The 23,474-nt window shown below is 47.6% G+C and overlaps 3 protein-coding genes across 3 annotated transcripts; 2 read left to right on the top strand and 1 right to left on the bottom strand.

Annotated features, from left to right (window-relative positions):
- Nucleotides 1–6,951: 6,951 nt before the first annotated feature.
- On the bottom strand, nt 6,952–10,211 carry LOC102834779 (cellular nucleic acid-binding protein-like). The gene is made up of 4 exons (XM_006874664.1): nt 10,142–10,211; nt 9,696–10,068; nt 7,368–7,462; nt 6,952–7,334 (listed from the first exon to the last, which is right to left on the bottom strand). Exons 1-4 carry the CDS (start codon nt 10,209–10,211, stop codon nt 6,952–6,954), a joined length of 921 nt encoding a protein of 306 aa, XP_006874726.1.
- On the top strand, nt 10,210–12,329 carry CCNO (cyclin O). The gene is made up of 3 exons (XM_006874663.1): nt 10,210–10,587; nt 11,197–11,382; nt 11,832–12,329. The coding sequence occupies exons 1-3, from the start codon at nt 10,210–10,212 to the stop codon at nt 12,327–12,329; spliced, it is 1,062 nt and encodes a 353-aa protein (XP_006874725.1).
- A 4,753-nt stretch (nt 12,330–17,082) lies between these two features.
- On the top strand, nt 17,083–23,166 carry MCIDAS (multiciliate differentiation and DNA synthesis associated cell cycle protein). The gene is made up of 7 exons (XM_006874637.1): nt 17,083–17,199; nt 17,284–17,380; nt 17,550–17,641; nt 20,855–20,930; nt 21,444–21,670; nt 22,364–22,474; nt 22,726–23,166. Exons 1-7 carry the CDS (start codon nt 17,083–17,085, stop codon nt 23,164–23,166), a joined length of 1,161 nt encoding a protein of 386 aa, XP_006874699.1.
- The last annotated feature ends 308 nt before the right edge of the window (nt 23,167–23,474 follow it).

Below are 23,474 nucleotides of genomic sequence, written 5' to 3'. Positions count from 1 at the left end.
ATAGCCTTAAAGGTTACTCTTACTATCCCCACCTGTCCCCTACCACACACACCTTTTTTTTTTTTTTTTTTTTTTTTAATAGCTAAGGAAACTGAGGAAGAAAGATGTTGAGTAAGTTTCCCAAGTTTACAGAGCTAATGTGCTACACAGTTGGCCTTTTTCCCAAGGAGGTTGCCTCTATTGCCCAAACTCTCGACCACAGCACACACTGCCTGTGTTGGGCAGATTGCCACCAGTGGGTGCGAGGGGAGCAGCAGTGCACTTGAGCTTGTGTGCTGAACCTTTGCTGAACTAGTCACTGGCAAAATGCCAGGAAGGCAGGTAACAACGAGATAGCCTTTTCCCCAGGTGTGGATACTGGTGGACATTTAGTCATGCAAGTCAAACTTCTGGGTTTAAAAAAAATATGCTGAAAATTCCTGCCTTGTTTATTAAGTACCAGCAAAACTTGTCTGACTTCAAGTATCTTAAATACTTAAATACTTCTCAATTTGGATGCTCAAGTACATTAATTGAAAGTAAGAGTCTTAAGTAAATATTGTAATTTCAGTGACATGAAAACTGAATTTAAGGATCACTGGAGGTGCTAACAGAGTTGTCCACATTTACGTGGCCATTCACTTGCTTTGTTTGCTGACACAAGGTACCTCCAGTAAATGCATTGTTCAAACTTTTGCCCCAATCTCGCATTTGGGATGGGGTGAGGGTTGGGGCTTTTGTCTCAAGTTGAAATGCCAACATGGGGGGAAAAATGCTTTCATTCCATGATATTAATGCTCCCTGGCAAATTTCATAAGCCACGCCTGAAAACAAGAAGGGTCAAAGCCTGGTTAAGCAACTTTTATTAGAGAAGTCTGGGTTTAATTAGGTTTTACATTTTTAAAACATTTTAGTTGTATCTTAATGCCTTTAAGGCATATTGGGCCTAGGGCCCAGAAAGATTAGGAACCAGAAATTAATTTTAAAGACCTTTCATAGGAAAAAAAAAAAAAAGCCACCCCACCACTTGAACCACACCACAAACAATGACGAATGAAGAAAGGTGTATATGGTACTGATGTCTCTGAAAGACTTGGTTAAAAAACTTTATAAATTGGAAAGTTAGACCAAGTAATTGTACAGAGAAGTCATTTTATATTCGTCTTCTAAAGCCAGGTTTAAGTAGTATGCTCTATGACAAAGTAGTAAACCATCAGAACAAAATTGTAGTTAGAGGGAGGGAGTCACAGCATTTGTTGTTTAATGCCAATCGTATTATTTACCTTTATAAGCTGATGACACTCCAGTTCCATTTCCTGCCCTAACCTCCCGACTGTGTGTTCAAATGTTGACTCAAGATCTCCACAAGGAAGTTAGCGTCTCAAGCTTAACATGCTCCAATCAAACTCCTGATCTTCCCTACGAAAATCTGTTCCTTGCTTAGTCTTTCCCATCTCAGTTAATGACAATTTCATTCTTTTAGTTACTTGTACCAAGGACTTGGGGGTCCTTCTTGACTTCTCTCAGACCCTGTAACTTTAGAGCAAATCTTATTGGCCTATGGTTGGTGGCTGGCTGGTGGTTATGTGCCGTAGAGTCGGTTCCGACTCATAGCGACAGGGTTTCCGAGGCTGTAAATCTTTAAAAGTGTACAGGGTTTTCAAAGCTGTAAATCTTTATGGGAGCAGAAAGCCTCATCTTTCTCCCACAGAACAGCTGGAAACGTCAAACTGCTGACCCTGAGGTTAGCAGCCAGATTTGTAACCACTAAGCTATTCAAAGTAAATTCAGAATTGAATCATGTCTCCTCACCACTGTACTATCATTCTGGTCTAAGACACCATTATCTTTCTCCTGGATTTTTGTATATATTTTTATTTATTTTGTTATTGTTGAGAATATATACCGCAAAATGTACATCAATTCAACAGGTTTTATATGTGTCCCCTGGATTATTTTAATGGTCTCTTAGGTGGCCTCTGCTTCTGTCCATGTTCCTTGCTCCCTCCACGCTCCTGCCCCCACCCCCCACCTCCGTACATATTCTCATCCTGGTTGTCCTTTGAAATAGTGCTGTTCAATAGAAATAAACTGTGAGTCACATACATAATTTTAAAGTTTCTAGGAACAATATATATTTTTAAACCAAGCAAAGTTAATTTAAAAAATGTATTTTATCTAACTCAATATACCCAAAATAGAATTTCAACATGGCTATAAGAATTATTCATGAGATATTTTATGGTTTTACCCATACTTGTTATTTGTTGTTAAGTGCCAGCAAGTCAGTTCTGACTCACAGCGACCCCTATAGGGTTTCCAAGGAGTGGCGGGTGGTTTTTCTATAGCACCGTATCACAACTCCTTATTTATACTAAATCTTCAAAATTTTGTGTGTATTTTCTGTTTATAGAACTTCTCTATTTGAACACTGAATTTTCAGTGAAAATGTTAAGTAATGTCAAGTTGGTTCTAACTCACAGTGACCGTATGCAGTTTCGGAGGCTGCACAGCTTTGCAGGAGCAAAAAACCTCCTTTCTCCCACAGAGTGACTGGTGGGCTTAAACTGCTGACCTTGTGGTTTGCAGTCCAGTGCTTATTGTATAGAGAACCCACACTCCCCTCATTAAAAATGTTGTTGTTGTCAGGTGCCATTGAGTTGGTACTGACTCATAGCGACCTTATGCACAGCAGAATGAAACACTGCCCGATCCTGAGCCAACCTCACTACTGTTGCCACACTTGAGTGCCACTTGGCTAATCCATCTCATTGGGGGTCTTCCTCTTTTTCTCTGACCCTCCACCTTACCAAACATGATATCCTTCTCCAGCGACTGGCCCCTCCTGACAATATGTCTGAAGTAGGAGAGACAAAGTTTGGCCATCTTGGCCTCTGAGGAGCACTCTGGCTGCACTTCTTCCAAAACAATCTATTGGTTCTTTTGGCAGCCCTGGCACTTTCAATATTCTCTTCCAACACCATAACTCAAAAGCATCAATTCTTCATTAAAAATAGTTGATCTGTATTTAGCTATAAAATGTATAGGCACACCAACATTGTTCCAAGCAAATTTATAAGGTTTCCCATAATCGAGGATTTTTTTTTTTTTTTATTGACAATGATTACTTTTATTTTGATTGTTTGGACACTATCACATTGCATTTCTATAATTTATGCTATCATTCTAGATTCAGAATTTACTATACTAAAATAATTAAATTTTAACGACCTAATCTTGGATTTCAGTTTGCCTCCTGGCTAGTCTCAATTCCTATTTGACTTTTTAAGGATAGAGAATTGGAGGTGAAAATGACGGTTTGAATGGAGATGTAAGTTGCTGCAGAGTGGTAACGTCAGGGGCCATCCAGTCTGTACTGACCCATAGCGGTAATAGAAGGTGAATTTCTCAACTGTATTCCAATATAGCCCAGGCTGGTTTAAATTTAAATTAAGTCTAACGAAATTTTCAGTTCCACTGAACCGAAAGGTTTGAACTGCATGGTTGGTGGTTCAAAGTCACTAGCTGCTTCCTATGCAGAATTAACTCAATGGCCCTTAACAATAACAACAAGAATAAACCACCTTAGGAATCCTGGTGTGGTGCTGTGGGTTAATGCGCTAGACTGCAAAGTTGGCTTGAATCACAAGGTCGATGGTTCAGCTCACCGGCGGCTCCTCAGAAACCCCATATAGGGCAGCTGTAGATCAGAACAGACTCAATGGTACTTACCAACAACAAGAAGTCACATGAGCCACATTCCAAGTGCTCAAAAGGTACATTTGGCTTGTTGTTGCTAGGTGCCCTGAAGCAGGTGCCATAGTGAACCTATGTGCAACAGAACGAAACCCTGCCCCATCTTGTGCCATCTCTACAATCATTGCTATATTTGATCCCACTGCTCCAGCTACTGTGCCAATACATTTTGTTGAGGGTCTTCCTCTTTTTTGCTGGCCTTCTACTTTTGACCCACTATACTTGGCTAACAAAGTATAGTCCAGTGCAAAAGGTCAGTGGGTCAAATCCACTGCTGACTTTTTTTCTCCATGGGAGAAAGAGAAAACAGCCTGCTTCTGCAAAGAAAACCAAGAGCCTTGGAATCCCTAAAGAGCAGGTCTCCTGGGTTACTATGAGTCAGAAAAGACTCAACAGCAGTGGGGTTTTGGTACAGTTGGCTGCTAAGGAGCTCTGGTAGCGTAGTGGTTACGAATCGGGCTGCAAACCTTAAGGTCAGTGGTTCGAAACTACCAGCCGCTCTGCGGGAGAAAGATGAGGCTCTCTACTCCCGTAAGGATTTATACCCTCGGAAACCCTGTACAGGGTCGCTATGGGTCGGCTCCGACTCGAAGGCACTTAACAACAAAGTTGGTTCCGACTGGTGGATTTGAACCACTGACCTTGTGATTAGCAATCCAGTGCTTATCCTACAGCACTATACCAGGGCTTCTAGTGGCTACCATATTGGACAAGAGTTCTAAATTGTAAAACTTAAATGTCAACACCTTCCATCAAGTCCTCCAATGATGTCTCCTTTCTGAGTAAAAGGCAGAAGATTTACAAAGGCTTCCTAGAAGGAACGACAAAATCTAGGCAGAAATTGTCTTCATCTGCTACTACTTTCCCCCTTACACTCTTCCTGGCATGTGCCTGTCTCAGACCCTTTGTACTCGCTGTTCCCTTTGCTGGAATGCTGTCCCCAGATACATGTGTGATTCACTCCCTCAACTCCTTCAGGTCTTTGTTTTGCTCAGTGAAGCTTTTCCTAATCTTCCTATGCATGAGGGGAACAAAAGTGGACTTCACAAGAGGGAAGGAGGATTTTGGGGGGATATTCGGAATGGGCCAGGCCCCTGGGTGAGACACACCTACCTTTGTTGGCATCTTTTTAATACCAGGAACCCAGTGGCTGCAGTCACTGAGCAGCTAGAGTGAAATAAAGCGAAGGAGAAAAAAAAAGAGAACTAAAAGCATAAAAAACCACAGCAAATTTCTTGATGAAAATTAAAATGAACGTTTCCTTGTATTTAAAAAAAAAGGAGGGGAGAAGGAGACTCAGCAGTCCTAGGCTGAGTCCTATGAGACAGACATTAGACATCCTGACATCATTGTCCACCTTCTTTCCCTTCCTCTGACACCATCCATCTCCCCTTCTCCCCTAGCACTCTGCCTCTTTGCTGGATTTGGTAATCCCTTGCAAAGACCCCCACAGAACTCACAGACAATATTCACAATTATGGGCTTTATTAGGGACGTGAACGGGCCACAATATAGGATCAGAAACAACTTAGGATGTGGCAGTTCTCTAATCAAGGATGCCTCTTCTCAGGCATACTGTAGTACAGGCATGCCTCATTCTCATTCTTGGCCTCTCAACCACGTGGCCCCTAGGCCTCTGCTGTGCTCAGACTAGTGTTATAAGCTTGTTTACACTGCTGCTAATGCCCACAGGGCACCAAATCCTGCAAGCCAGTCTCCTGCCTGAAGGCACTCAGCTTCACTTGGTCCGTGGACAGGGAAGCTTGCTGATCTGCCTCTGCTGCCCCCAACTCAGCTTTTCTTCACAGGTATCTCACACTCATGGCTCTTGTTTCTTGATGGCTCTGGGATTGATTGTCTATTCCTGTTTCTGCCATGACTCCTTTTAAAGCTAGCAAGATGACAAAAATAACAAATCCCCACATTACAGTCCCATAGACTCAATTTAAATGATCAAATCTGTTCTTCAGATGGTCTCTAAATTCAGGTGGGATACATTCAAGGTCATATTTTGGCTTTGTGGACTTGTGTTCATTTTCTTCAGCTTCAGCTTGAATTTGCATATGAGCGATTAGAGGGTTGCAATTTGCCAGTACTTAACAATGACAATTAGAGTGTTAGCTCTGTGAGGGTATGCCCCCACGTCTCTTACTCATTGTTTATACCCAGTAACTGGTATGGCAAACCACCTCCAAACCAAACCTGTGGCCATGAAGACAATTCTAACTCATAGCAGCCACAAAGGACAGAGTAGAACTGCCCCATAGGTTGTTTTTTTCCCAGTCCTCCACATTCCCGTGTAAGAGGGCATTTTGTATTATATACATTAATGAAAATCTGAAACAAATGAACTTTAGTTAAACTCCCCTTCCTCCTCCAGCTTTCTTCAAGAGTTTAAAAATTACATTTCTATTTTCTAAGACTTCAGTGGCTTTTTCCATCTGACTTTTAGAAACTGATTGCAGCAAATGAAACACAGTTGTCTAAATGATATGATATATAAAAATAGCATCTTGACTTCTGTGAAAATGTGTTTCTTTGCAATTCTTGAACAGCTCCAAAATATGCTAACTCTGAGCATTGATGTTTACTCTGAGTTTTAGATTTAGTCTTTGAAAAAAAACAAGTGAGTTCTAAACCTCTGCCCATCACCATGTGTATACCCAGCATCAATTCTGTGATGAAGCTGTTCCATTTTAGACTTTTATCCTGGTATTTCTCTTTCATAGTCAATAATACACATGTTTGTCTTTGTTTACTCCCACTCAACTGTATCTTCTATATAGGGCCTGAGACAGATATTACCTGGTGTTATTTAATAGCTACTGAGGTCAGACAATCCAAAGCCATCATTATGCTAAAATTAAAGTTACTTACAGCCATCCACCTGCTACATAAGGAACATTTCATGAAACCCAGAATGGGCTTAATAGTCTGACTCTGCCCATTCATTAATCCCTTACTCTCCAGTGGCACGGAACATGGGTTCTTTAACAAAGCATGATACATAACACCTCTACCAAACGAAACAAACTTTTTTTGTAGTTAAATGCAGAAAATCAATCCCCCCACCCCTCCTTTCTTCCTTTTGCATGGCAAGTAAAGCTCACTGTCCTGGGCGTAGCCTCTATCTGCCAACCTTTGGCCAGTGAAGAGTATTCAGAGAAAAGAATACAATCATCAATCAGAAAAAGGAGGAGTGACAAAGGAAAGTAATTAAGTTGTAGCCTCAGTTGTGCATTCCTGTGCAAGGTGCTCTGATTCGCCACAGCGGTAGCAGTTGGCTTCACTTGTCTTGCTGCTGTTGATGGCTACGTGACCAATTTTACCACACCTATAACACTTGACTTTGGTGCAGTCTGTTTGAATATGTCCAAATTCTCTGCAAGAATAACATTCCTGCTCATCAGCGTGGCCACTGTCATGAGCCAGATGGCCTGGTTTGCCACAGTTGTAGCAACACTGCTCTTGCTCTCTCTTGGGCTCCTTGCAGTCCTTGGCAATGTGACCACCTCTATGGCAGTGAGAGCAGGCTTCATTCTCCTGGAGATCACACTCCTTGGCAAGATGACCAGACTCATCACAGCGATAACAGATGTCTGGAAGGGACGAGGAAACAAACTGGAAACTGCCTTTGCCATAGCTTCTCATTCCAAATCCATGGCCTCCTCTGGTAGAGCATTCCTGGGTCTGGGGACCAGATCGTCCACACTTGAAGCATTTATTGCTTGCTGTTCATGGCTGCAGTTAGGTCTTCTTCAGTGTCTGAGCTGGTCCACAGCGGCAGAGATTCAGACGCAGACCTTGGGAAGGCTCACAAAGTAGCGGGTGTTTATTTTCAGGGTACTTGCCTGCACCACATGTGGATTGGCACCACCCCATAGGTTTTTTTTTTTTTTTTTCATGTTTTATTGTGACTTATGTGATAGTTTACATGGAAGAACATTAGCTTTACATTTACATTCATCCTATCATATATCATTTAATTGCCATGTTTACAATCCCCTCCATGTATCATCAACCAACCAAAGGGTATACCCTGCAAGCCTGCCCCTCAGTCGTCAGCACACAGCCCCTCTCCCTCTCTCCATGTCATCATCTCTGCCTCCATCTCCAGCATCACTGCCTGTCTGGGTAGGGTCTCACACTCTGCTCTTCTTCCTTGATGGTTCCAGGGACCTCCGCTCTTGGACTGCATAGTCAATTACTCCCCTCCTTTTGCCACAAAAGCCATAGGGCTTTGAAGGTGAAATCGTTACAGAAGCGAACTGTCTCATCCTTCTCCTGTGATGTGACCTATGGAGTCAAACTGCTGACTTCTGGGTTAGCAGTTATCCACTGCACCATCAGTACTGTTCCGGTCATGGCAAGCAGTCCACAGGTACCAAGGAATCATCCATCAGGCCAAAACTCAGGCACCAGCTGTTGGGAGTTGACTCGAGCTACAGGCCAACTCCTCAAGAAAACAAAGCCAAGATTAGAGGTGGATGGAGTGATGCTTTTTTTCAGAACATCTCTAGTGTGACAGTATTGCTGACTTCCCAATGATAGTTTGAAGGTAACCCTGATATTTTACATGCAAAGGGACAGAATTTTCATATCTATTTTACTTGATCTTCAAGACAAGTTATCAACAGTACCTAGATTTGACAGACGAGGAAAAGGAGACAGGCAAGGTAAGTGGCTTGCCCAAGGTAAAAAATAAAAAGAAACAGCAATCTGACCTCCGTTTCAAATTCTTAGCATTGTTTCACACAGCCATCTCAGCCAATATGAAAAATTAGAATATTTGGGTTCTTCCTGGACATCCAGAAAGCTTCTCCAGAAAGAAGTCTGATATCTGACCCAGCCTCCTCTCTACAGATTTAAACCATTAAATAATTTAACCAATTACCCCTCCTACAATGTCTCTCCAATAGCTCAAGAAGTAGTCGGCCCAGCACCTTTTATACATAAGAGTCACATGTCTAGGTAAGAACCATCTGGAAAGGTTTTCCCCATGCTACATGACACTAAAAACTTTGCTAAAGTCCTACAAGGAAAATAAGAGTAACAGGGACCAAAACCTGAAGTCATTGGGTTTCTTTCCCCAGCATGTCTAACCAGACTCCACTAAGTTTCCACTCCACTCCCACCCCCAACTAAATTTCTGAGTGCACTTTGATTACATACATACATTTGTCATCTTTCTCCTGAAATGAGATGAGAATGACAGAAACCAGAAACCGGAGACCCCAAGCAAGAAACAAGGAAGGTAGATTGGGCAACCAGGGGCAGCCAGTTAAAAGCCAATAACCTAACACAAAACAGGCTGTGAGCAATTAGAACCTTCAACCTCTGCAGCCTCAAGTACCTGTTACAGGTGGTGATATGCCATGGAGTCGGTTCCGACTCATAGCGAGCCTGCATAGGCTTTCCGAGACTGTAAATCTTTACCAGAGCATAAAGCCTTCTTTCTCCCCTCGGAGCAGCTGGTAGTTTCGAACTGCTGACCTTGCGCCCTTACCTATTAAAAGGAGGGCAGGCTTATTTGGGGATTTGTTGGACGGTTTTCTGTTTTGCTTTGAGCACCCATGCTTGGCTGGCTGGACTACCTTCTAGATACTCAAAAGCACAGAGGATCCTGCCGAAGCTCTGCCGCCAAAATCGGTGGAAAAGAGGAATACTGATTACTCAGCAACTGACTGAAACAAAAATCATAAATTCACTTGAATTAGGAATATAATTTATATCCTGTATGAGTCACTGGGGTCCGGGAGTGGCGCTGTAGGACAAGCACTGTGCTGCAAACTGCAAGATCGGTGGTTCAAACCCACCAGCTACTCTTCAGAAACTTTATACAGGGTCGCTGTGAGTCGGAATCAATTCGCCATGGGTCACTGAGATAACTTTTCCTATGACAGCAGAATTTAAGCGGGCGCCTTAGTTTGAAGCTCAGAAGAGAGCCTTTACAATGTTACCGATCTGGCTTAGAGCCGGCATGGAAGATGCTCGCAGTAGTCAAGACCATATGGCCAAGGACTGAGAGACAGATGCCCCCTGGGAGAATCTCTTTCCTGGGTACGGTCGAGTCCCGCAGCTGGGTCCCAGCCCACCTAGTGGCACAGTTACGGCGCTTCTTCCGAGGACCCGCGCGCTGGCTCTCGCTGCGACCTCTGCTCCCGTTGCCTAGGTAACATGGACGCGCGTAAGGCAGCGGTGCGGCGCGAGCTGGGGTACCTCCTCCTCCTTGCGGGCGGCGGAGGCGACAAGCTGCCAGCAGCTTGCTGAAGAGCGGTTCTTTAGCCGGGAAAGCGCGGTTCTCGTGCCGCTCTGCTCTCAGCCAGTGAGAGGCTGGGGGTGTGGTGGAGGGAAGGGGGCAGGCTGGTACTTAGGCCTTCGGCAGCGGTCAGATCCGGCCTTTTACGCACTCTGGAGCATTCAGCCTGCCGCAACCCGGGCGTTGGGGCCAGTCGGGCGGCCACCGACTGCATCATGGTGACCTCCTGCCCCACGAGTCCCGCCGCCCGGGCCAGGAGGCGGGACAACGACCAGAACCTCCGCGCCCCGGTGAAGAAGAGCAGGCGTCTGCGCCTCCGAAGGAAGGAACCGCTTCAGCCCCTGAACTCGCTCCCGCTTCTTGGAGACTCTGGCGTTTGCGACTTGTTCGAGTCCCCTAGTTCTGGCTCGGATGGCGTAGACAGCCCCGCGGCGTCTGCGGCGCGGGACTGCGGCCTCCTGCCCGGCCCTGCCCGGCCATGGGCACAGCTAGACCTACAGACCTTCCGCGACTATGGCCAGAGCTGCTACGCCTTCCACAAGGCGCGGGAGAGCCACTTCCATCCGCGGGAGTCGCTGGCGCAGCAGCCACAAGTGAGGCGCTGGTCGAGCCCGCTCCCCGTCGCCGCTCTTCCTTTCCGCGACTCTGTCCTTTTCTGCCTTGTCTGCTCTCCGCCGCGTCCTCCCAGCCCGCTGTGTGCCTGCTGGCGCCAGCACAGTTCCCAACCCCCTAGTCCGACCCGGAAAAGGCGTTGTGGGGCGAGTCAACGGCCTCATTTTACAGATGAAGTTAAGTGGGACCTAGATGACTTAAAGTGCCCTGCTCGAAGTCTCCAAGTTGGTTAGTTGAGGGCAAGGTAGATGCAGAGGAGTCAACAGTTTCTAAACTCGAGCTCGGATTCAGGGAAGTTAAAAACAACCCTGAGCCTGTTTCTTCATCTGCAAAATGGATCCCCATTGAGTTGCTGAAAGGATTACTGGAGGTAATGCGTCTGATGCGCTCCCCACAGCGCCAGGCGTTGCACCACCACCCGCTCCGCCCAAAACGCTCTTTAGGCTGCAGCGCTGCCCGTGTGTTTCCAGTGCCTTTAGTTTTTTCCCTGCGCTCTTCCCAGGAAACTGGGTCTGCTCTGTTCTGTCTTTCTGCAGCGCGCCTTCCTCTTCCCCCTAAAACTCAGAGCGCCTCCCTACTCCCTCCGGCAGGTGACCGCCGAATCCCGCTGTAAACTGCTAAGCTGGCTGATCCCTGTGCACCGCCAATTTGGTCTCTCCTTTGAGTCGCTATGCTTGACTGTGAACATTCTGGACCGCTTCCTCATCACCACACCGGTGGCTGCAGACTGCTTCCAGCTACTTGGAGTCACTTCCTTACTCATCGCTTGCAAACAGGTACCTCCATGGGACGCCCGGGAGCAGCCAAACTCCTAATCATTAATTTTGTAGCTGCTAACCTCTCCACGCAGTGTTTGGGTTCCCTGAATACATTTTGGCAGACATTTGCAAATTTACGCATCCCCCAGCCTTAACTTCACACTTCTCCCACAACTAAGAATCCTTTTACACTGCCTTCAGAGTATTCATGTTCAAACAGCCCTTTGTAACACTGCTATTCTGGTTTCTTCTCCTCGCAAAAAACTTCAAACTTTCAGAAGCCCGTTTTAGCCTATTAGTTAAATTGCGCTGAAAGAATGCCCCAGGTGATCACAGTTTAGAGAGGCGGAGCCCCGGGCCATCTGGTTGGAAGGGGTTGGACAATTCCTTTTTTCTTCTGGGTTTGGGGCTGGGCTGTTTTTGTCCAGAAAGAGGCTCCACAGCACTGAACGCGCTCGGTGTTGCAGGTGGAGGTACATCCGCCACGCGTGAAGCAGCTACTGGCATTGTGCTGCAACACCTTCTCGAGGCAACAGCTCTGCAACCTCGAGTGCATCGTGCTGCACAAGCTGCACTTCAGCCTGGGCGCGCCCACCATCAGCTTCTTTCTGGAGCATTATACGCACGTGCGAGTGGAGGCGGAGCAGGCGGAGGTCTCAGAGGCCCTGGAGGCACAAACTCTGGCGCAGGGGATGGCGGAGCTGAGCCTAGCGGACTATGCCTTCACTAGCTACTCCCCCTCCCTCCTGGCCATCTGCTGCTTGGCGCTGGCGGACCGCATGCTTCGGCTCCCAAGTCCGGTGGACCTGCTCCTCGGCGAGCACCCAGAGGCGGCGCTGCAGGACTGCCTGGGCAAGCTGCAGCTACTGGTGACCATCAACGAGGCCTCCTTGACTCACATGCTGCCTCTCCAGATTTGCGAGAAGTGCAGCCTGGCCCCGAGCTTGATTAAAGCAGTCCCTTGAACCCCTTTTTCTGACCCAACTGCTGGACTTCATCCCTTACTTTGGAAGAATACAGTATTGGTCTACAGAGAGGGTGGAGGGCTACTGATTGGTCAGCAGGTCCTCCTGCAGGTTGTAAATAGTGTACCATAGCAGCATCTTGTTTTATTTATTTTGCTGAGAGCACATGAGAGAACCGGATCATTTCCCAAATAAATCTTGTCTTTCGTGGCTTGTCTGAATGTTTTTATGGTGCGTGTCTGTCCCCTGGGAAGGAGAGAGAAAGTCAGACGTGAATAAGATTATCATCAACATGGAGGTTCACACTAGTTGGTATCTTTACCAGGATGTCCCAAGTCCAGTTAAACCCTTAACAAAGCCTTCCAGTGGTGACAGTCACTTTTTAGGCCTGTGTCCCAAGACCCTTGAGTTAGACTGAATATTCATGGGGGGCCCAAAGGTATTGTAGGCATCAGGCAGAATAGAGCCTGGCCCTGCAGTGGACTTATCCAGAAGGGTCCAGGACTAGGGTTTGACTGATGAGGGAGGCACTGGGTAGCACAGTGAAGCAAAGCACTACAAATGAGCTAGAGAAAGAAGCAAGACTCAGATACAGAGAATTCCTGTGTAACAACTCACAGATGTTGGAAATGAAGGTTGGTTACGATCATTTCAAATGAAGCGCAGCCATCCTGCAATCATATGGTTCAACATATCTCTTACACTGCTGCATGTGAGCCCAAAGTAGGGATGGCATAATAGTAATAATGGCTGTCACTGAGTGATTACTGTGTCCCAGGTACTGTCATTCCATGTGCAGTACTTCAATCCTCACAATCATTCTATGGGGAGTGTGGTGGCTCCTAAGGATAAACACTGGGCTTTTAACCACAAGTTAGCAGCTCGAGCCCATGAGTTGCTCTGCAGGAGAAAGATGAGGCTTTCTGCTCCCACAAAGATTTACAGCTTTGGAAACCCTACACAGGGTTGCTATGAGCCTGAGCTGACTTGATGGCACTTAACATTCTATGAGGCCAAATATGATCCCATTTTCTAGAAAAGAACATTGGGACTAACAGTGGAGGAAGCAGGGTCTGAAGGCAGGCAGTAAGTCCAGAGCTCTGTCTTTAACCATTCTCCTAAAATTTTCCCACTTACAGATTTCCATTAATTCTCAGTGGGAACTTCCCTCTTCCTGACTAGGTTCCTAAGAGTGTTCTACCCAGTATCGTCAATTTAATAAGCACTATAGAGAACATGGAGTCCTGGTGTGGCACTGGGGGCTAATGCGTCAGATGCAAAGTTGTTTGAACTTCAAGGTTGGTGGTTCAAGTTCACCAACCCCATACAGGGTCGCTATGGGTTGGAATCTACTCAACGGCACTTAACAACAATAGAGAACATTTAAGGAGCTCTGGTAGCGTAGTGGTTGTGATTCGGGCTGTGAACTGCAAGGGCAGCAGTTTGAAACTACCAGCTGTTCCGTGGGAGAAAGACGAGGCTTTCTGCTCCTGTAAAGATTTACAGCCTCGGAAACCCTGTACAGGGTTGCTGCTGTGAGTGCAACCAACTCCAAGGCACATAACCACCACCCATGGAGAACATATCTGTAGATCCCAGAATGGTCCTTGATTCCGGTCACATCACAGTACGTATTTTAAAAATGAGAAAACGGAGTCACAAATGGAGAGAGGCTTGCTGGAGCTCTGTGGCTCCAATCCTCATTCTGGGTCCTGAATCTGCTGTTCTCTACAATGACACCTGTGAGAGCCAGAACTTGATGGGACTGCCTTATTATTCTGGGTCTCACAAGTTTTCTGCCCTTTACAGGGTGTGGTTTTATAATTTTTATATTGCTTATTTTAGTGGAAAATATTTGAGTTTTCCTTCTTTGACAGGTTTCTGCCTTATACAAGTTCTACGTTTTGCAGATTTTACTGTAGCATCTCTGGCAAATTTCTTCACTTCTCTAAGCCTTACAATGAACAAAAGGGCTGTTGTGAAGTTTAAAGAAATTATTGTGAAGGAATAGAATTAGTGAGTGGAGTCATTTGCTTGAGATTTCTCTATCCTGGGTGACCTTAAGCAAGTGACATCTCTATGCCTAAGCATCATCTGTAAACTAGGAATAATAGCAGAACCTTACTGAGATGCAATTACAGTCACCAAGTACTGTTCTAGCATTTAGCAGACCTTCAAGAAATATGGAAAAAACGAATCTAATAAATTCAATATAATCAACAAAATAGAAAGAAACAGCAATATCCAACTGAATTTAGGATGAATCAAAGTGTGCAACAAATACAAACAAAAAGCAAATACACTCAAAGCAAATTTAGAGAATTTTCACTTTTCTCCACATGCATCCTCCAAGTGTTCTTCAGAGCTTGGGGTGTCCTCTCTGGGCCCCTCAGAAACCTCTTCTCTAGATACATTGTCATGCTAAATTCTCCAGGAACCCCTCCTCCCCTGCATAGGAATTGAGGTGGGAATAGACAAACAGGAAAAATGGTCAATTATGTTGACTGGTAGGAGAAAGATCATATTTACCATATTGCTTGTTCCAAATCAAAACTCTCTGGGTTCCTTAGTCTGCCTGGGAGCTGGAAAAGGATGACTGATCCTTCTGCAAACCAGGGAGAAATTGTCTTCATCAGCATTTATCAGTACTTTATCACTGGACTCAGGCTGTTATGAGTGAAGTGGTTTCAGAATCATCCAGATTAGAGGGTTATATAATTACGTATGGATATGTGGAGTCCTGGTGTGGCCCTGCGGGTTAATGCGCTGGACTTCAAGGTTGGTTTGAATCACAAGGTTGGAAGTTCAGACTAACCATCTGTTGCTCAGAAACCCTATACAGGGGTTGCTATAAGTGGGATTTTAACAACAACAAGAGATTCATCAATGAGTATTTGAATAGTTAGCCTGTTCTGGAAAATTCGTAGTGGCCGGCATATGTAAAAATCCCCCCAAAACTCAGCCAAGAGCTCTCCCACTCATTTCACAGGCTGGACACGGGCTAGGTAAGGAAGGAGGTAAGTAGTGAACTGCCTAGTGACTAGAAGTGCAAAACATTAACATATTCAATTCAAGCACCAGTCACTTCACATAACTATCTCCTTTGTCTTCACAGCAACTCTACTGAGGTCAGTATTGCTGTTCTTCCTGAAGAACTAGGGCTCAGGAATCTGGTCATGGGTGAAGTCAGGTTTCCATCCTAAAGCCAAAACGTCATCATTAGTAATACCACACTAATTCCAGCTGACTAACTTCACTTCATCATTTCCTGCATCCATAACATGAGTCAGAAGGTCTCTAAATTGACTCTAACGTAACCATTTGGGATATCCTCCATCACTGTTGTCTAGTGCCATTGAATAGGATCCGACTCAGAGCGACCCCGTATAGGGTTTTTGAGGAGCAACTGACTGGTGGGTTTGAACTACTGGCCTTGTGGTTAGCAGTCCAGTGCTTATCCTATAGTGCCACATCAGAACTCCCCATCGCTGTTGTTGTTGTTGTTAAATGACGTCGAGTCGATTCCGACCCATAACGACCTTGTATAGGGTTTTCGAGGAGTAGCTGGTGAGCTTGAACCGCCGACCTTGCTGTTCGAAGTGACTTTATAGCCCAGCGCATTAACCCACAGCGCCACACCAGGACTCCCTTGGGGGAAGGGGGGAGGGAAATCTTATTAACCCAGATAATCCATGCAAATAAAAGAGGATCATAACACTTTAAAAGAGGATCTTTCATTACTACTATGTGTAAATAAGGTCAAAGTGCCCAACGGAACAGGACACAAAGCGGTCCCCTCTTCAAGGATGCCACTTCCTGGGAGAGGCCTTGAGTTTGGTTGGGAAGGGCCCCTGAGACTAAGGCAGAGCAAACACTGGGATGAGCAGCTGAGGCCTCCAGGGGAGAGATGTTGAGAGAAGGGCTTTAGGAGATTTGGAGTTGTTCACTTGGAATTTTCAGAAACTGGAGGGGGGTTGTGGATGCCACTTTTTCTTAGGTGACCCCTTTAAAGACTGTGTTCAGGCGTTGCTGCCGGCGAGATCAAGTGAGTATCTGTTTCTCACCAGCCACGTTTAGGGGAAGAGGCTTCTGTATCGGGGGCTGCCCTGGGAAACCTCTGTCAGAACTCTACATCATCGCCAACTCTGCAGTGCAGAGGAAAAGCTGGGATCTTAACTTTGGCGAGTGCCGTCCCACGGTTTATGAAAATGGGATGGAAAGAGGAAATAAAAATTGTGAGATGAAATAAAGTGTATGATTTGTTAAATGTAAAACTGACGGTCTGCTCTATAAACCTTCACTCAATTCGCAATAAAAAAGTTTTTCTCTTTTTTTAAATCGTGAACTTTTCCATCCCCGCTGCCGTTAAGAGTGAAGGCGGTACCCACTGCTGGGGACGGGTGGGACACGTCCATTCCTTCTTCCCCGCCTTCCCTTTGACGCGGTCTGAGGCGGCGGCGCCAACTCTCACCGAAAGGGCGCTCGCGGGCTGGGACCCCGCGCTTGCGGCTCCCGGGGGAAGTCGCGTTGCCAGGTTGGGTTTAACGCCTCCGCCTGTACGCAGATTGTCCTGGGCTAAAGGCGCCACCTCCGGCGCTCAGGCGCGAGCCGCCCCTCCCGCGCGGCGATCTGCGCGCTCCTCCCCGCCCTCCTGCTGCCCCATGGCTCCTCCCCGGCCACGAGCTTGCCACCTCCAAGCCTGCACATTCTGCCCGGCCCAGGGCTCCCGGGTCCAAGCGCGCCCCTAGGCAGGATGGAGGCGTGCAGGGGCCGTGCGGAGGGTCGCCGGGCCTTCGACAGCATCTGCCCCAACAGGATGCCGGCACTGCCTAGTCGGCCCCCGGGGAAGCCGGGGAAATTGGAGAAGAAGGTGGGGCTGGGACCCCGGTAGGCGAGGTCTGTGCAAGCCAGACCTAGGGCTGACCCCACGTTCACTATTTCTCTGCCCCGCTAGTTCGCCCCTCCGCGGAAGTTCTTTCCTATCTGCAGCGGCGGCAGCCAGGTGTCAGTGTACGAAGATCCTGCGGACGCGGTGCCCATTGCGCTCCCAGGTGAGCCCCGTGGCCGCAGCGCATCCCCTCGGGTTTCCCGCGTCGGGAGGCAAGCGCGGCTCGGAGGGGCTTCTCTCCCTCGGGCTCCGGCGCTGTCGGGGTCTCAGCACTAGCACGGCTGGAAGACTCAGGGTATGCTGGGCGCGTGTCTCCCGGTCTCCCCGCGCAGCCCTCACCACCATAGACCTGCAGGACCTCGCCGACTGCTCCTCGCTACTCGGGCCCGACGCGCCGCCTAGTGGTAATCCCGCCGCCTTGCAGGTATCTCTGGCTGACTCTCGTAGCTCAAAATCGGATTCAGCACCTGTGGGTTTGTCTGCTTCATGGCTTGGCTCCTGCGGGGAGTTCAGGCACTGCCGGTCGATGGAGAAGGCATCGTGCAAGAACCTGCTCCTCGGGCATCCCTCCTTCCTCTTCCTCGTATGTTACGACGGCTGCTTCTCAGGAGTTCTTCTGACTAACTCTGGTCAGAGGGGTTTACCTGGAGGGCTCCTCTGTGGGACGGGTCACTCTTCCCCTTCTCATCTATTCCCTGGCGCTGCAAAGAGGAGATTTCGGGTGGGAACAAAGTTACAGTGCTGGGCATCTGATGGCTGACCTATCTTTCTTCCAGCTCCCTTCCTCTCCACACCTCTCGCCCTAGGGCCTCCTTCCCCGCTATTCGCTAACCATTTTCGTTCTATGGACATCGAAGGAGAGTGGAGGTCGGTGGTTAACATCTTGCTCAACACTGGAAAAGAGGAAACGAATTTGCATTTGGGAGAAAAGACGCTGGAAGAAACCTGATGGAAAATGCGCTTCCTCTGTAGAGACTACTCCTCAGCAGCTGGGCACTTTAAAGTCCTCTTATCCTCAGAATAACCACAGGTCCGCGGTTTGAGCCCACAAGTTGCTCTGTGGAAGAAATATGAGGCTTTCTGCTTCCGAAACGATTTACAGTCTCTATGAGTGGGAACCGACCGACTTGATGCACTTACAACAATCTGCAAAGAGCACAAACACATTTTAATTTTTCCCCCCCAAAACCTGTTTTCTTTCTTGTATCGCCTTGGAACTCCCCCAGCACTAGTATGGGTGGAGGTGGGAAATGAAGGGGTCAGAAACCTGTCTCATCCGTGGGATATAGCGTGCCCAGGATGGGAGGTTTTAGCAGCCCACTGCTCCAGCTTCCTGGTACAAGTTCAGTACAGAACTCTCCAAAAGATGTGACCACCTCCTAGAGCTCAGAATGGGGAAGGAGCAAACTTTCAAGTTTGCTCTGGGGAATCAAGATAGGTGGCTGTAAGATTGTTAAAACAAGGGGTGGGAGAATGCAGTGTCCTGCAGAGACAATTTTGTTGCTCTTCTTAGATCTGGAGGCTGAAATAAGGAAATGTTTGAGCATCTTCAGTTGATCCCAGGCCCAGCACCTGCCTCACCCCAACATGTAGCAAAACCAAGCAGACGCTTGCTGAATGGTGGCTTAAGTATACCAGATTTAAAATTGACACCATGCTTTATGTTTTAGTTGCTGTAGTTAGAGACTTGATGGATTTTTATCTTAACTGGGGATGTGGGATCCAAAACTTCAAGGTCAGCAGAGTTCACAGCAGATGGACCAAAAGGTCCAAATTTTTCTCTGGGGAAGCCAGACTGGTGGAGAGGGAAAGAGGTTCTTAGAGGAATATTCCCTGGAGAAACCCCTGACCATGAACACTCTTGTCATATTTCCCTAGGAAGCACTCCAGAAGTGTTTGAGGACCCGGATATGTCAAGATAGGAGATAGCATAGGGGAATACTACTTCCTTATATGGAGCCTTGGTATGGTGCTGAACTTAAAAGTCCATTTGAACTGCAAGGATGGTGGTTCAAGGTCACCAGCTGCTCTTTGGAAACCCTATACAGGGTCACTATGAGTCAGAAGTGACTCAATGGCACTTAACAACAAGAAGTTCCTGGTTTGGCCTCCTGCCTCCTCCTGTTATGTAAGGCGTTTTTCCAAACTCCTTTTGAGGAAGATCTGTAGCCCATGGAGAATGAGTCTCATTTCTGATTCTTTCAACCAGGGCAGAATTTTTGCTTCATGAGTTGTGTGAGGCCCTCAACGCTCCCTCTCTAAACCATTTCCTGTTATAGCCCCAGTTCCCAACTAGTACTAGGGGTCTCTGTGCTGTGCTTCAGTCTCTCCTCCCCATGGACAACTGATAAACTTGCTTGCCTCTTTGAAGTTAGAGTCAGAATAAGTACCTCTTCTCAGAAATAATAATAAAGAAGAGGTACTGGGAGAAGAGTGTTAATTACCACAAAAGAGTGAATAGGTATTAGGTGAATGTCACTGCAGTCAGTAGAATACATATTTCTGATGGGAGCACCCAGTGCATCCTCACATCTTGCTACTTGGAACACTCCTTTCCCCTTCCCAGTGCTGTCTTCTTGAAAGCCAGAGGCAAAGAGGTGGACAGAGGTTTAAGATAGGCACCAATCTTGGGCTACTTTGGGCAGTTCAACTTCTCTGAGCTCCAGATTCTCCATCCAAATAGAGGAGTCACTTCCCAGCCCGGTCAACTTCCCATGGTTGATGAAAGGATTAACTGGGAGAGTCTATGTAAAAGGGTTTGTCAATTGTAAATATCCCAGAATTAATGGAATAAAAAGGTTACAGATCATCATCCGCTTAACATATCCTCCTCCTCCTCCGGAACCCAAACACATTTCTGGAACCCAGGGGATGGTCCAGGCAGTAGGAATAGTCAATTCCACCTTTGTGAGAAATTGAAAAGAATAGTAGAGGCCGTCCTTGCTGGGTGCTAAACAACAGCACTTTGCATAGCTTCCTTGACCACTCAAACACCTTTCTTCTTCTTTGTTGCTGGGATAGGAGTACGGTGGGGGATGATGTGTGTGTGTCTGTGCGAGTACCTCCACGGAAACGGAAACCTCAGCAGAAATCAAGGCTTTAAGTTACTTGCTTGGAGAATTCCTCATATTATTTTGGGTCTAAAGACAGTTGTTCTCACTTTTTGTTCTCGGTTCTAATAGCGGTGGCACCTCAGCCTGTTGGGGGTAAGTCTGGGTTAAAGTTCTGAAGGCTCTTAGGAATACTCGGGGGAACACACAGCCAAGCTGGTTGACTCGGGACTGACCAATGAGGCGCGGGGCCTTGCGAGCCGGACGGGGCCCTGCTTCAGTGCCCGCGGACCACTGCACGGCGCTCGGAGAGACGGAGACGGGACAGAGTCTCACACAAGTCTCAGCACCCTGTGGGAGCCACGGACTGGAAACTCACTGTCCTTGCCCTGGCTCTGTGCGTGCAGCTCTCTTATCATGACGGTGCAGGTCTGCTGAGCTCCCTGTTTGGAGGGGAACTTTGATTTGCAGGTACACCAGTGTGTGTAGACCTGCAGCTGAGCCCTGGAGGACGTCTGTCGGTTTGGGACGAGTTCTGCATCTGTCAGTCTCGACGTTAACTGCTGTACACCTCTGGTTTATTTCAGAACCATTCTTTGCAAGCAGAACCAGACTTCACCGATCTGCAGGATTTCAGAGACACGGTGGATGATCTCATTGCAGGCAAGTTCCATTTCTATGCAGTTAAACAACAGTTGGGGTGTCCCACATCCCCAAAGTAGATTTCGTGGCGGTGAAGTAGTACCCTAGCCAGCTGTCAAAGACTCCCCAGCAGGCAACAAACAGCTCAAACAGTCCGATGCTTTCATAGTTAGGAACCCTGTCCTCAAATCTAATGGAGAAGATGGACTGGTGGATCTGAGGCATTCTCGGATTGTATCCAGCATTCTAGGAGAGGGAGCCCATACTCTGATGAGGTGGGGAACAGGGGCGAAGGCTCAGTGTGACTCTTCCAAGCCTAGGCATGCTTGCCCTAGGAAGCATCAGTTGAGTTCAGATCAACTCAGACAAATGTCGAGTGTCTATTGTGTGTTCTGGATAAGAGGCAGGGCCTGGGGCCTGTAGGGTGCTCTACACAATAAAGAAAATCTCCCCATAAACCCTGCTCATGGAATTTCACCCCTGGGGCAGAGCACAGATCCCAGGCTGTAAGCCTAGTTCACACTTTCCCCCCAGACTCCTCTTTGATGTCACCCCCCTTGGCGGGCAGAGACTATCCCTTCTCGCCCTGTGATGTGTCACCATTCGGAGCCTGCGTCTCCCGGCCGCAGCAGCTAGATCCAGGGGTCCTGCAGTCACCTCCACTGCGCCCTCCAGACGTGCCCCCGCCGGAGCAGTACTGGAAAGAAGTGGCTGACCAGAACCAGAGGGCACTGGGGAATGCTCTCGTAGAGAATAACCAGGTAACCCTGGGAGGGATGGGTGAAAGTGGGGGGTGGGGGTGGGTTGTAACCCTGGGCAACAAAGTGCTAATGGTCGATGTAACTGCTATTGTGGGTCCTCCTCAGGAGATACGAATCCTATCCCACTGAATTTTTAATTGTTGTTGTTGTTAAGTGCCTTCGAGTCGGTTGCGACCCTGTACAGGGTTTCCGAGGGTGTAAATCTTTACGGGAGTAGAAAGCCTCATCTTTCTCCCGCGGAGCGGCTGGTAGTTTCGAACTGCTGACCTTAAGGTTCGCAGCCCGATTCGTAACCACTACGCTGCCGATATTTTATTTTGCTTTGAGAAATTTCTATGTGCTTATCAGTTTGCTTTCTTCTCTCATTTAATACAACCACCTATGGAGGTAGGTGCTTTTATCAGACCCATTTGACAAATAAGGAAAAGAGATCTAGGAAGACTGAACTTCATATCCAAGGAAAGGCAATAGTGGTAAGGTCAGATTAGAATTTAGGTCTTCCTGTTGCTCAAGTCGTGGATTAATTAATATACATGTTGTCAAAATTCTTTGTAAAAAAAAAAAAAAGTCCAAGTAAACTGCTTATTATCATTACCTGTGTAAATGTCCTGGGCCCTCAGTTCCTGCAGAATGTGCAGATGAGACTGAGCACGGTGGCACACTCGTGAATGTGTGGGTCTCCTTTCCCTGCAGCTGCATGTGACACTAACCCAGAAGCAGGAGGAGATTGCCTCGCTCAAAGAGCGGAACGTTCAGTTGAAGGAACTAGCTAACCGGACTCGGCACCTGGCCTCTGTACTCGATGTAAGTGAGGCGCCGGCATGCGGGACCCTAGGGGGCATCAGAACCGTTGCTGCGCATCCTCTACCTCACTGCCAGTGTTGGGACCCGTTGGGGCGGGAGGTGGAGGGCAAATAAGGACTAGCTGGGCAAACTGCAGAGTTCTCTGAGCCACCTGCAGGCACGTAAACGGTGCGGTGCCGAGTCTGCGCCTGCCCTTGTGTTCAGCCGCCTTCCTAACACACCCGGTTGCTTTGCTTTCCCATCTTTCTCAGAAGCTTATGATCACGCAGTCCCGGGAGTGCAGGGCGGAGGCCGAGCCCTTCCTGCTTAAGGCGACGGCCAAAAGGAGCTTGGAGGAACTGTTCAGTGTTGCTGGGCAGGATTGCGCCGAAGTGGATGCCATCCTGAGGGAGATTTCCGAGCGCTGTGATGAAGCCCTGCAGAGCCAGGACCCCAAGCGACCCCGGCTGCAACCAGAGCACACGAGCACCGACTGCAGGCCCGGGAACTTGCACGGTGCTTTCCGGGGGCTTCGTACTGACTGCAGCCTGAACACGCTGAACCTGAGCCAAAGCGAGCTGGAAGAGGGTGGCTCTTTCAGTACCCCCATCCGCAGCCACAGCACTATCCGTACCCTTGCCTTCCCCCAGGGCAACGCCTTCACCATCAGGACAGCCAATGGGGGTTACAAATTTCGCTGGGTTCCTAGTTGAATCGGGACCAAGTCCCATTCAAAACAGTTTATATTCCAGTGAAAGTTCCTGGAGGATGATCGGGAATAGCTGGAACTTTTTTTTATGAAGTTGACTACCCCAAAGACCTGGCGAGGTACTGTAAGATCAGCCCTGGACTGGGAACCACAAGGTCGCCAGTTCAAACCCACCCACTGCTTCTTGGAAACCCTATACAGGGTTGCTATGAGTCGGAACCTACTCGACAACACTTAACAACATCAACTTCAATGAACTCCTCTACAGGGCAATGCCACCCTGAAACATGGTTTTTTGTTTTTTTTTCAGGA

This window comes from Chrysochloris asiatica, unplaced genomic scaffold (assembly GCF_000296735.1).
Source record: "Chrysochloris asiatica unplaced genomic scaffold, ChrAsi1.0 scaffold00291, whole genome shotgun sequence".
NCBI classification, from domain to species: Eukaryota; Metazoa; Chordata; class Mammalia; order Afrosoricida; family Chrysochloridae; genus Chrysochloris; species Chrysochloris asiatica.
This window is presented reverse-complemented; position numbering and strand designations above follow the sequence as displayed.

What these genes read in the sequence shown, in the direction of transcription:
- CCNO (XM_006874663.1), top strand. Translation starts at nt 10,210, where the DNA reads ATGGTGACCTCCTGCCCCACGAGTCCCGCCGCCCGGGCCAGGAGGCGG. An exon ending in CGCTGGCGCAGCAGCCACAA is followed by an intron (nt 10,588 to 11,196) that starts GTGAGGCGCTGG and finishes TCCCTCCGGCAG; the next exon opens with GTGACCGCCGAATCCCGCTG. An exon ending in TACTCATCGCTTGCAAACAG is followed by an intron (nt 11,383 to 11,831) that starts GTACCTCCATGG and finishes TCGGTGTTGCAG; the next exon opens with GTGGAGGTACATCCGCCACG.
- LOC102834779 (XM_006874664.1), bottom strand. Translation starts at nt 10,211, where the DNA reads ATGATGCAGTCGGTGGCCGCCCGACTGGCCCCAACGCCCGGGTTGCGG. An exon ending in GGCTGAATGCTCCAGAGTGC is followed by an intron (nt 10,069 to 10,141) that starts GTAAAAGGCCGG and finishes CCACACCCCCAG; the next exon opens with CCTCTCACTGGCTGAGAGCA. An exon ending in GCCGGCTCTAAGCCAGATCG is followed by an intron (nt 7,463 to 9,695) that starts GTAACATTGTAA and finishes ATGAACAGCAAG; the next exon opens with CAATAAATGCTTCAAGTGTG.
- MCIDAS (XM_006874637.1), top strand. Translation starts at nt 17,083, where the DNA reads ATGGAGGCGTGCAGGGGCCGTGCGGAGGGTCGCCGGGCCTTCGACAGC. An exon ending in GGTGCCCATTGCGCTCCCAG is followed by an intron (nt 17,381 to 17,549) that starts GTGAGCCCCGTG and finishes CTCCCCGCGCAG; the next exon opens with CCCTCACCACCATAGACCTG. An exon ending in GGTGGATGATCTCATTGCAG is followed by an intron (nt 20,931 to 21,443) that starts GCAAGTTCCATT and finishes CTTTCCCCCCAG; the next exon opens with ACTCCTCTTTGATGTCACCC.